The sequence below is a fragment of the Haemorhous mexicanus genome, chromosome 16 (assembly GCF_027477595.1).
Source record: "Haemorhous mexicanus isolate bHaeMex1 chromosome 16, bHaeMex1.pri, whole genome shotgun sequence".
NCBI lineage: Eukaryota > Metazoa > Chordata > Aves > Passeriformes > Fringillidae > Haemorhous > Haemorhous mexicanus.
This window is the reverse complement of record NC_082356.1, coordinates 4186124-4197704: the sequence shown is the minus strand read 5'-3', so window position 1 is coordinate 4197704 and position 11581 is coordinate 4186124. Positions and strand designations below refer to the sequence as shown.

The 11581-nt window shown below is 52.5% G+C and overlaps 1 protein-coding gene across 1 annotated transcript; it reads right to left on the bottom strand.

The window, feature by feature from the left end:
• Positions 1-339: 339 nt before the first annotated feature.
• LOC132334585 (olfactory receptor 14J1-like) lies at positions 340-9903 on the bottom strand. Its single transcript, XM_059860691.1, has 3 exons — positions 8991-9903; positions 4141-4202; positions 340-405 (listed from the first exon to the last, which is right to left on the bottom strand). The coding sequence occupies exons 1-3, from the start codon at positions 9901-9903 to the stop codon at positions 340-342; spliced, it is 1041 nt and encodes a 346-aa protein (XP_059716674.1).
• Positions 9904-11581: the final 1678 nt, after the last annotated feature.

The following is an 11581-nucleotide window of genomic DNA, read 5'->3' as shown; positions in this document are numbered from 1 at the left end:
CACCGGACCCCCTGAGTGCACCCGCACCCACAGATGCCCGGCACAGCCATTTCTGGGAACTCATCTCATCTCCCGCGGCCCCAGAGCCCCCTCAGAACACAGTCCCGCGGCTAAAACTCCTGCCGCGCGCCGCGCCCATAGGAGCACGGATAGAGCTCCCTGAGCTCCTCCCCAAGGGGTCCCGAGCCGCTTAAGCTCCTCCGAGGACCTCAAGTCGCGGCTCGGACGCAAAAGTGTCCCCCAAAAGCCTTCCCGGACCGCCTAACATCGTGTTCGAGCCACTTCCGGGACTACAGCTCCCGTCATGCTCCACCTGCCCAGCAGGGACTTTATCTCCCGTCATGCACCGTGCCCCGGCGAGAGCCATTGCAGCTGCGTCTCGAACTCCCGTGATGCTCCGCGGCCCTGTTAAACCGAATGATACCCGCTCCTACAGCTCCCATCACCCCCCGCGCCCCAGAGAGCCCCGTTCGAGCCCTCCAAGCGCCCGCCCGGACCCCGAAGGGCCCCAAATTCTCCTCCCCGACCTCCAAGGGCTCCTCTGGACCCCCAAGTGCTGCCCTGGACCCCGAACTGTCCCTCAGAATCCCTGAGTGCCCTTCCAAGTTCTCACCCGGCTCCCCCAAGTGTCCTCCAGACCCTCAAGTTCTCTCTGAATTCCCTCCCCAGACCTAAAACAGCCCCAAATGTGCCCCAGAAATGTCTCCAGGCACCCCAAAGTTCCTCCCCTTGACACTATCGGAGAAAAAGATGATAAAAATGATGCCAAAAGGACTACAAATATTACTAGTTTCCATAAAGCGGGAGAAATATATAGCCAATAGACATGAATTAATTAAGGAAATTGTGTTACTTATAAACAATTGTTATGAATTGAAGCAAACTCCAATAAGCTTAGTCCAATTGGAATTTCTTAATTACAGCAAGCAAGGCATAAGCAAAATCAGCGCTTGGACAGGGGAGCCTCCGCTGGCCAAGGACTGCCGCACCCACTGTTCGATACAGTCTAACTTTTATACTGTATCTCTTCTCGTTGGGGACGTGTCCAGAAAGTTCTCTGCGCATGCGTCTTCTTGGTGCTAAGGGGTCCTCCTCTGCTGGTCGTTGTCTGATGAAGGCTGCTAGTCCTCCCAGGCCGTCCTCCGGTCGACTCCTCCTCATCTTGTGGTCATACCTAAAATTCTAGAACTTATGGTTTATTGAGCATTTATTAAGCAAAAATATTTTAAGCAAGCATTTATTAGGCAAAAATATACTTGTGATTGTATGCGGTTTTGGTTACACGTGGTTTTAGGTCTAAGTGTTTTATTCCCTCTATCTTTAGCACTTTAGTGAACAGAACATGAACAAAACACACCAGGTTCCACCACACAATGACCAATAAATTTTTGGTTGCTAAAAATGTATGGATTTTTAAATATAAATATTGAAATTTGGTAATAGAGACATAGAATAATACTACTATAAATAAAAAATAATTATAATTTTAGTAATTCATTGCATTTTTTTTTAAGGCAAAATGTATAATTTTTTTATGCTTTGGGATGTCAGTCTGTAAGAGAGTCCAAAGATCCTTCATTTGCCTCACAACCACCATCGAGGACGGAGATTGAAGCCCTTCCCAAGAACTGAGACTGAGATCCTTAAAATTCTAACAGGGGGTGCTGGGCTGACTGAAGCGGGATGTCTGCCATTGGGAGCGGGATGTTTCCCATAGGAACCAGTCCTGAAACCACGGGCCCCGCTCACTGCTGGCACCGGTTTGTCCTGTTCAGAACTGGACTGTCTGTACCTGTGAGAGAGTCTGTCTGAAATATCCTCCAATCTGCCTCACAACTGTCACTGAGAGATCGCTCAGAAGACCCCCTTTGTCCCATTCCTGGCCCTACAGTGGAAAGTTCCCCGCCAAGCCAGGGGCTCTAAGACCTGAAGGAATTGCTAAGTTACTGTTTCCACAGGTGCATTTTTCTGCATGCTACACTGAGCCCAATGAGAAGAAGGGGACACTGAGCCCTTTTTGCAACAATAGCCTTGGAAGCTGTCCCACCTCTTGGCCTGGCTGAACTTCTCCTGAGCTTTTGAGTAGTCTCCCACAGAAGACCCCTCTCGTTCATCTGCAAGCACTGTGACAGACAAGCTGAGATGACAGAAGCCTCTCCACCAGAGAAAAACCTGAGAAATCCCCACGTGAGAAAGGCCGCTCCTACACTCCCCAAGGACTGGGACTGAAGCCCCCAGCCCGGGGAGGTGCGCGGGGGAGGCGAGCTGACCAAAGCAAGATGGATGTTGCAGGTGTGGGCATTGGACCACGAAAACAATGGCCCTCGCCCACTGATATAAACTGTGTGTACCCCTTTTCCAAATACCATTATTTTACCAGATGATACAATAGATTCAGTTTTGAAATAATCCCCCTCCCCCCTCAACAAAAAGTGTATAATTGGAGTCCAGATGGACTGCATCTCGGAGATCTCCCCAACGTAACAGGCAGATCCTCAACTGGACTGGACCTAAGGACTTTGTCTCTACGTTTGGTAGCTCTATTCCCCTTTTTCTTTCTCTCTCTCTCTCTCTGTCTTTCTCTCCCTTAATCCCTCCATCGCATTTTGCTGTGGCCATTCAATAAAGGTGCATTTGTTTGGATTATTGCTGCAACACCCCCCTGTACCGTGTTGGTTCTTTTTGCACCCTGAGATCCCTTACGAACCATCATGAAACCCATTCATAGGGACGGATCGTGACAACCTGTTCTCAAGGGACTCATTCTCCACTGTCCTGTACCTGTTCCCTCGATGTGCCGTCCTGCTCCCCTCCCGGCGGTAGATTATAAAAGACCCCAAGTTAACCAAAGACTTTGAGATTCTCCCCGAGGTTTCAAGATGGATCTGTTGGCCGGACCACGAGGATTTCGTGTCTATATTGGTAGCTATTCACCTCCCCCCCCTTTCTCTCTCTCTCTGTCCTTTATCTCCTTTCTAATCCTTCTATCACATCTGCTCTGGGCACTCAATAAAAGGTGCATTTGTTTTGGTTAATACTGAAAGTCCCCTGCTGTGTGTGTTTGCACTCTGAGATCGGTAAAACGAACCATCAGGACCCCCCTTGTCCCAGCGGATCGTGACACGGCCTGATGGGGTTGCTGCCCACAGCACGTGAACGTGATCTTCTTGGTGGTGGCTACAGTGGTTCATCTGGTCTTGCTTTCCGATCTCCCTATCCTAGAATTACCTATGCCACCTGCTTTTCTCATACTGTGGTTCTCTGTAATTCCTTAATTAGTCAGCCCTTATTAAGTTCACTCTTGGAATAGGGGAATATCAGCTCCCCATCATATCGAGTGCATTTGAATGCACTTGAATGCATTTTGCCTGCATTCAAAATATGGTCCCTGTTTTTGATTTACTGTGGAATCTCTGTTTGTATTTTCTGCCTCTGTTGAGGTTGGGATTGAAGGTACTTGAGATGATATTTCAGACTCAGGTATTCATTGTTTCTTATCAGTGAAACAGCCTCACAACCATGAGTTCTGCAGCCTTTCATTAGCAAGGCACAAAATGGCTCACTGTCTCTTGTTACAAGGCCTGGATGGTACCAAGGAGACCACGGTGATACTGGGGATCCAAGAGACCGTGGTGACACCATGGAAACTCATGGAACCGTGGGCATTGTGACACAGCAAGGCTTCATGGAACCAAGAGTCAACTGCGACTCTACCAAACCTCATGGAACCAAGGGCCCACTGTGACACTGAAGAACTTCAGGGAACCAAGAGTCGCTTGTGACACGGGGGGTACTCATGAAACCATGGAGACCATTTTGAAACTTCAAGGCCTGATGGAAGCAAAGGGTCATTCTGGCACTTCTGAGCCTTGGAACCAAAGGGACCATAGTGACACAGTGGGGCTCTGTGGAACCAAGGGGCCACGGTGACATTGGGGAGCGTCATTGAACCAACTGTCCATGGTGACACTGCAGGGCCTGATGGAATCTTGGACACCATTGTGACACTACAAGGCATCATGGAAGCAAGGGGCCACTGTCACACTATGGGGCCTCTTGGGGCCCAGGGGCAGTTGTGATACCATGGAAATTATGGCAATAAGTGGCACCATGAAACCAAGGAGACCCTTGTGACACTACAGGAACCCATGGCACTAAGGATCCATGGAACAGTGCAGGACACATGGAATCGAGGGGACATTGTGATGCTGTAGAACCAAAAGGCCCCATTGTGACACTGTGGGCCCCCATGGATCCAAAGGTCCAGTTTGACATTGCAGGGCCTCATGGAATCCTGGAGACCACTGTGAAACTTTGAGGCCTTGTTGAATTAAGTGGCCCTGCAGGTCCTCATGGAACCAGTGAGACCCCTTAGAACCAAGGGTCCATTGTGACCCTGTGGTACCAAGGTGTCGTGGGTTGACCCAGGCCAGATGCCAGGCATCCATGAGAGCTGCTTGCTCACTCCCCTCTGCAGGACAGAGAAAATTTAATAAAGGGCTCATGGGTTGAGATAAGGACTGGGAGAGATCACTCATCAAATACTGTCCTGGGAAAAACAGGCTTAGCTTAGAGATATGAAATTAATTTATTACTAACAAACTCAGAGCAGGAAAAGGGGAAATAAAATAAGCCCCTCTCCTCCCTCCTTCCAGCTCTACCTCCTACCCCAGCAGTGCAGGGAGACAGGGAAAGGGGGTTATGGTCAGTTCATCACCCATGGCTTCTGCCCTTGCTCACGGAGAGGGGTGGTTCCCCTGCTGCACCGTAGGTCCCTCCCGAGGGAGGCAGTTCTGCAGGAACTTCTCCAATGTGAGTCCATTTCAGGGGCAACAGCCCTCTGCAAACTGCTGCAGTGTGAGTCCATCCCAGGGACAGCAGTCCTTCCCAAACTGCTGCAGCATGGGTCACTCTTCCATGGGGTGCATTCCTCCAAGGACAGGCTGCTCCAGCCTGGGAGCAGGGGCCCTCTCTCCATGGCTCTCCTACAGGGTGTCTGGGTCTCCAGTGCCTGAAACACCTCCTCCCCCTCCTTCTGCACTGACCTTGATGTCTGCAGAGTTGTTCTTCTCACATGTCTTCCCTCTGCTCTTTTCTGACTGGAATTAAAACTGCACAACAATCTCTATTTTAGTTTCTTTTTAAATCTTTTATCACTGAGGCGTTACCACCGTTTGTAACTGGCCCAGCCTTGGCCAGCAGCAGGTTCATCCTTGAAGCCATCAGGGATTGGCTGTGCCAGGCACGGTGGAAGCTTCCAGCAGCTTCTCACAGGAGCCATCCCTGTGCCCCACCACTGCCAAAAACTAGGCCATGGTACCAAGGGGCTGTTGTGACTCTGGGGGCCCACATGGAACCAAGGGGCAAGGGTGACATTGTGGGGCCTCATGGAACCAAGGAGCCATTGTGACACTGTGGGGCCTCATGGAACCAAGGAGCCACGGTGACACTGTGGGGCCTCATGGAACCAAGGAGCAACGGTGACACTGTGGGACCTCATGGAACCAAGGAGCAACGGTGACACTGTGGGGCCTCATGGAACCAAGGAGCCACGGTGACACTGTGGGACCACTGGAACCAAGGAGCCACAGTGACACTGTGGGGCCTCATGGAACCAAGGAGCCATGGTGACACTGTGGGGCCGCATGGAACCAAGGAGCCACGGTGACACTGTGGGGCCTCATGGAACCAAGGAGCCACAGTGACACTGTGTGGCCTCATGGAACCAAGGAGCCACGGTGACACTGTGTGGCCTCATGGAACCAAGGGTCAAGGGTGACACCACAGGGCTTGGTGGAACCCAGGTTCAATGTGACACTGCGTGGCTTCATGGAGCCAAGGAGAGCACTGTGACACTATGGAACCTAATGGAATTATCAGAAACGATACAACTTCTGGTTTCTTTTAACGTAACTTCAGTCAGGGGTTTGTTTGCCCAGGTAGAGGGGAATTGAAGTTTCTCTTCAAAAGACTCTGCTCACCAAGGCTGGGTGAGGCCTGATGAGCTTAACATCTACAGATTGGGAGTGGCCAGAAGATGAACAGGAGGTAAATGAACATTAATGAACATCACCCCCAGTGTGCAGAGACACCTGGTCTGGGAAAAGATTGAGAAGGGAATCAAAGAATGAGGACTTAATTGACATCAAAGGCGAACGGATCAATCAGCAATAGCAGATGGAATACTAAGAATTGGATAATTTAAGAGCAAAGAACATTAATTTCTTTGGGTTTTTTCTGTATAAATATGTGAGAAGTGTAGTAAAGAACAATGTGTGATGGAATGATTTTCACTGTGGAATCCGGACACGTGTGGATGGAATAATTTCTATTGCATGTGATGGCCGCAATGACATCCTGGCAAGAATAAAGTAATGCCTAAATTCTGTAAGGTGTTGTTGGAGTTTCTGTTTTTCATGCAGTTTCAGTGTCAGTCCAGTGAGGTCCATCACCAACACAGGCTCTTTCTGGACTCTTTAGAGAAGAGAACCGGAGGCCACGATTGCACAAACCTCTCAGAGACTCCCAGGCAAAAGCAAAACCCAAAGTCCCTGGGAGCATTCAGGAGCCCCCAGGGCCATTCCTGAGCAAGGCTCCCCAGGGACTCCTTCCAGCAGATACCTGAGGCCACTGGGATGTAGGGCAGGGGGGGATGCTGAGGGCAGGACAAGGGGCTGACAGTGCCCAGCCTGGCTGGGGCTGTGCCAGGAGGCCCCAGTGCCTCAGGACAAGGTGTCTCCTCCCAGCCCTTGGTGGCACAGACCCTGCTGTGCCCAGGGCACCAAGACTTGGCTTCTCCTGGGCACTGCAAGCCCTGCCAGGGCCCTTGGCCATGTCCAGCACAGCTTGTCCTGTGTTGCTGTCCCACAGCTGCTGCTGTGTCCCTTCAGGCTGCACACTCTGATCTCACTGCTCCAGGCTCTGCCCTGCCACTGCCAGCCCTGCCCTGACCTCTGCCCACCCTCATCCTCTGTGTCTGGGGACACACATACATGCACTGAGCTCATCCCCCTCCTTCTGGGTGCTGCTCCTGCCACAGCACTGCCCTGGGAGGGTTCATTCCTCACAGGAGCTGCTGTGTTTGTACTGGAGCATTTTATAGCTCTGCTTCTGCCTCTCTGGCAATTGTCTCTTCAAAGAGCTCTCCAAGGAAAAGATTCATTCAATTGTGGAATAGCAGAGGTGGGAAGAGCCCCCTGAGCCCCCTTGGCCTGGGTGTGGCTGGGATGGAGTTCCCTTTGCCCAGAGCACCCCTGTCCTGCTGTGCTTGGCTCTTGTGGCTGCAGCAGGGCTGGTCCCAGCCCAAGGCTTTGGCTGTCCCTGAGCAGGGCTCGCCCCACATGAGGCTTTTCTGCAACCTGCTCCCCCAGTGGGCTGGGGGTGGGCAGGTGTTCCTGGGGGCGCAGGGATGGGACAGCTTGGCTGGACTGACCCAAGGGCTCTTCCATTCCCTGTGATGTCCAGATCAGCAAGGAAATGAGGGGGACAAGAAGGTCTCTGGATTTTCTGTATTAATACATTTGTCTTCCAAAGCAACCACTACAGGTGCTGAACTCTTGTTTTCCCATGGTTTTCTTTGCTTCTGCATTTGGCCTTTGCTTTTTGGTCCCTCCAGTATTAATCTCTCTTTATGATGACCCCCAATGTTTTCACCTTATTTTCTCCTGTCTTCTGATGAAGGAGGGACAGTGACAGAGACACCTGGTTGTCACTTGATGGCCAGAGGGGTTTAACCACAGTCACCTTGCCCAACTCTTCTCTTATGGGCACAGCCAGAAATGTCAGGGCTCTGCCAGGTGCCCACCCCTGAGCTGGGCTCATGCCCTCCTCCCAGCCCCAGGGCTGCCCAGGGACACGAGTCCTTCCCTTGCACACACACACAGAGTTCATTGCAGCACGGGCAGGGGCTCCCTGGGCTCTGCTGCCACTGCCAGAGCCTGGCAGGGACCTCAGCCCTGCGGGTGTCACCCTGCCCTGCTCTGCCCTGCCTGAGGTGTCCCAGGGCCAGAGGGATGGACACAGGGAGCTCTGTGCTCAGGAGCTCGTCCCAGCCCTGCACTCAGGGGTTCCCAGGGGATGTTACTCTCTGGAAAGTCCAGGAGCAGCTGAAGGAGTTTGTGCTCACTGGGTTTATGTCCCCTCACACACACAGGATGTTCAGGGCTATGGAGTGTCCATGCACTGCAAACACAGACTCCTGACCCGGTCACTTGATGTCCCTCCATGGAGAGAAGAAGAACCTCTGTGACCTGGGGTGAGAGGCCACTGCTGTAGCAGTGCTGGCTTTGCACTGCTGGGACAGCCCCCACCCTGATCACTGCCACACTTCTGCTGGGCACTGCTGGTTTCCTCTCCAGGGCACTGTGCTGGGCACATCCCTGAGAGTAACTGGGAAGGAGATTGAAGCTTTCAGGCCCTGCACTGGGGAGATGCCCTTGCATGATGGAAATGCTGCTGCAGAGCCCAGCTCTGTCCCAGCAGTGCCCACAACCTGTCCCTGCCTGCAGTCCCTGGACAGGCACACAGCATGACAGGGACTGAGCTGGCAGAGCCCTGAGGCCCTAAACCAGCACAGGGGTTCTGAAGGGGAGTGTGGCAGTGAAGGAAGGGGAGATTATGGAGGAGAAGCCCTGGGGCTCCCTGGCAGTGAGGAGCACTGGGGTTCCATTTTCTCCTCCAGCTCTGCCCAGAAGCACCAACTCTACAGCTCCAGAAAAGCCAGGGAAGAAAGATGTCAGGCACACATGGCAATACACAATTCTTCAATGTAGTAGTAGAAGTACAGCTCCTGGTTTATACAGTCACTGGGTGCCACTGGAAAAACAAACACTGAATTTAAAATGTATAATCAAAGATTTTGGTGTGAACAAATTCTCAAAAGTATAACAACTGTGCCAGCAGTAAAAAATGCATGGCACAGAACGAGCATAAATATGTAACATCATAACAGCTATGCAGGAGAATGACTATTTATTGCTACTGAAAACCATCTGTGATCATTTTCCTCAAGGCAGCCTTGAGCTCCTGGTTCCTCAGGCTGTAGATGAGGGGGTTCAGGGCTGGAGGCACCACCGAGTACAGAACTGACACTGCCAGATCCAGGGATGGGGAGGAGATGGAGGGAGGCTTCAGGTGAGCAAATGTGCCAGTGCTGAGGAACAGGGAGACCACAGCCAGGTGAGGGAGGCAGGTGGAAAAGGCTTTGTGCCGTCCCTGCTCAGAGAGGATCCTCAGCACAGCCCTGAAAATCTGCACATAGGAGTAAACCATGAACACAAAACAACCAAAGGCTAAAGAGGCAACAACTACAATAATTCCATGTTCCCTGAGTTTGGAGTGTGAGCAGGAGAGCTTGAGGATGTGTGGGATTTCACAGAAGAACTGGCCCAGGGCATTGCCATGGCACAGGGGCAGGGAAAATGTATTGGCTGTGTGCAGCAGAGCATTGAGAAAGGCACTGGCCCAGGCAGCTGCTGCCATGTGGGCACAAGCTCTGCTGCCCAGGAGGGTCCCGTAGAGCAGGGGTTTGCAGATGGACACGTAGCGGTCATAGCTCATGACTGTGAGCAAGGAAAATTTTGCTGTGGGGAAGAAGAAAACTAGAAATAGCTGTGCAGAACATCCTTTGTAGGAGATGGTCCTGGTGTCCCAGAGGGAATTGTGCATGGCTTTGGGGACAGTGGTGCAGATGGAGCCCAGGTCGCTGAGGGCCAGGTTGAGCAGGAAGAAGAACATGGGCGTGTGCAGGTGGTGGCCGCAGGCTACGGCGCTGATGATGAGGCCGTTGCCCAGGAGGGCAGCCAGGGAGATGGCCAGCAAGAGGCAGAAGTGCAGGAGCTGCAGCTGCCGCGTGTCTGCCAGTGCCAGCAGGAGGAAGTGGCTGATGGAGCTGCTGTTGGACATTTGCTCTGTCTTGGCATGGGGGTCTGTAGAATAAGTAATCATGCAATACTTCAGTTTGTGGAGAATTTCAAATATCCCAGCACAGCCTGGGGGCACTTTCCCTCCACTGCCTGCCCAGGGCTCTGCTACCTGGAGCTGTCCCTGCCAGCAGCTGCTCCCTGTGCCCAGGACTGGGCCATGTCAGTGCTGCCTGAGCGCAGCTCAGCCCTGGGGGCTCAGCTCTGCCCTGCAGACCCCTCCCAGCTCTGGCACTGCCCAAGGGCAGCTCTGGCTCTGCAGGCTCTGATGGGAATGTCAGAGCAATCCTGAAAAGGACTGGAAAAGCGATGCTGATGCTGCCCTAAGGAACCCTGTGCTGATTTCTGGCACTGCCTGGTATATTCAGATCTCAGAGAATTTTTTTTTTTTTTAATAATTTTTCTCTGTCTAAAGTGAGACAGGAATATCTAAGTGCATTTTTCTATCCAGGCATCCCAGAGAAATGGATTAATAAAGCAGGATTTTTTTGTTTTATGCAGACCCTGCTTTGCTGTGCTTATCATTTAATCTACTAGGAAATACCCTGGAGATCAGTGTCATGCTGGGAGCATCCCTTAACAATGTAGCATCCTCACCACACAACAGAAACTCTTCCAAGCCTTACCAGCTGTCTCCTCCCACCCAGATCTGGTCCCACAGTGCTTAGAGCAGCTGCCAGGGCTGGCTGAGAGCTGTCCCTGGCAGGCAGCAGAGTCCCTGCCCCAGCAAAGTGCCCTGGGCTGCAGGACCCTGCTCTGCAGGACAGCCCTGGGCACCCCTGGCTGCTCTGCACAAGAGACAATCAGAGAATGTACTCACAGCGTCTGGAGGCGTTGGGATGTTCCAGCTTTAGGAGATGGCTCCAGGAGCTGCAGCTGCCTTGTCCTGCAGCCAGAGGTTCCTGTGCCAAGGGCTGGCAGTGATTCTCCCCCAGTCACTTCTCAGCATCTTCACAGCCCTGACTGATTGAAAATATCTCTGTCTCTGTGCTGTGCCCGGGGTGGCCGCAGGCAGTGCCCTCAGCCCTGCTGGGTTGGGAGAGGAGCTGCTCCTGAGGAGATATGTTATTTTGAAGCTCTTCTTGATTGCCAGGAGTTCCTTCTGTTCCAGGAGCCCAGCCCAGCTCAGCAGAACAGACACAGCACAAGGACTTCTCTTGTGGGTTGGGTGCTCAGGCCCTGAACATCACTCCCTGAGAGGGAGTTGAAGAAATCTCTCAAGAATTCAAAGTCACAATCAATCTCCAACGTTTCTTCAAGTTTTAATGGGTCCCACTGAGGGACAAGACTGAGAAAGTGTCCCCAGGTTCCAGGTACAGCAGAACACTGGAGGCAGTGATGACAGCTGGGGACAAACAAGGCCAAGGTGTCTCTGGGGCTGAGCAAAGCTGGATGTGTTTCAGGAATGCAAAAGGCCTGAGCCCCAGCCCCTGGCCAGGCAGATCCTGTCCCTCCCTCCTTGCTCAGGGCTCTTCCCGGGATGGGCACTGGCATGTGGGGATGTGCAGTGCCAAGGGCAGGAGCATGGGGCGGCCCCTGCCAGGCTGCTGAGCAGGGACAAGGAGGCCATGAGGCCCCAGGCCTGCAAGGGTCACTTGTCTCCTGCTCCTGGCTCAGGCCCAGGCCCAGCAGCCATGGCCAAAGTGCTGCCCAAGTTGGCT

Coding starts and splice junctions, on each gene's coding strand:
- LOC132334585 (XM_059860691.1), bottom strand. CDS start 9,903: ATGTCCAACAGCAGCTCCATCAGCCACTTCCTCCTGCTGGCACTGGCA. Junction 4,203..8,990: donor CTTGAGGAAAATGATCACAG/ATGGTTTTCAGT, acceptor CTACAGCATCAC/AATGTCCCCTCGATTCCATG. Junction 406..4,140: donor CCTTAGTGCCATGGGTTCCT/GTAGTGTCACAA, acceptor TCGGTTTAACAG/GGCCGCGGAGCATCACGGGA.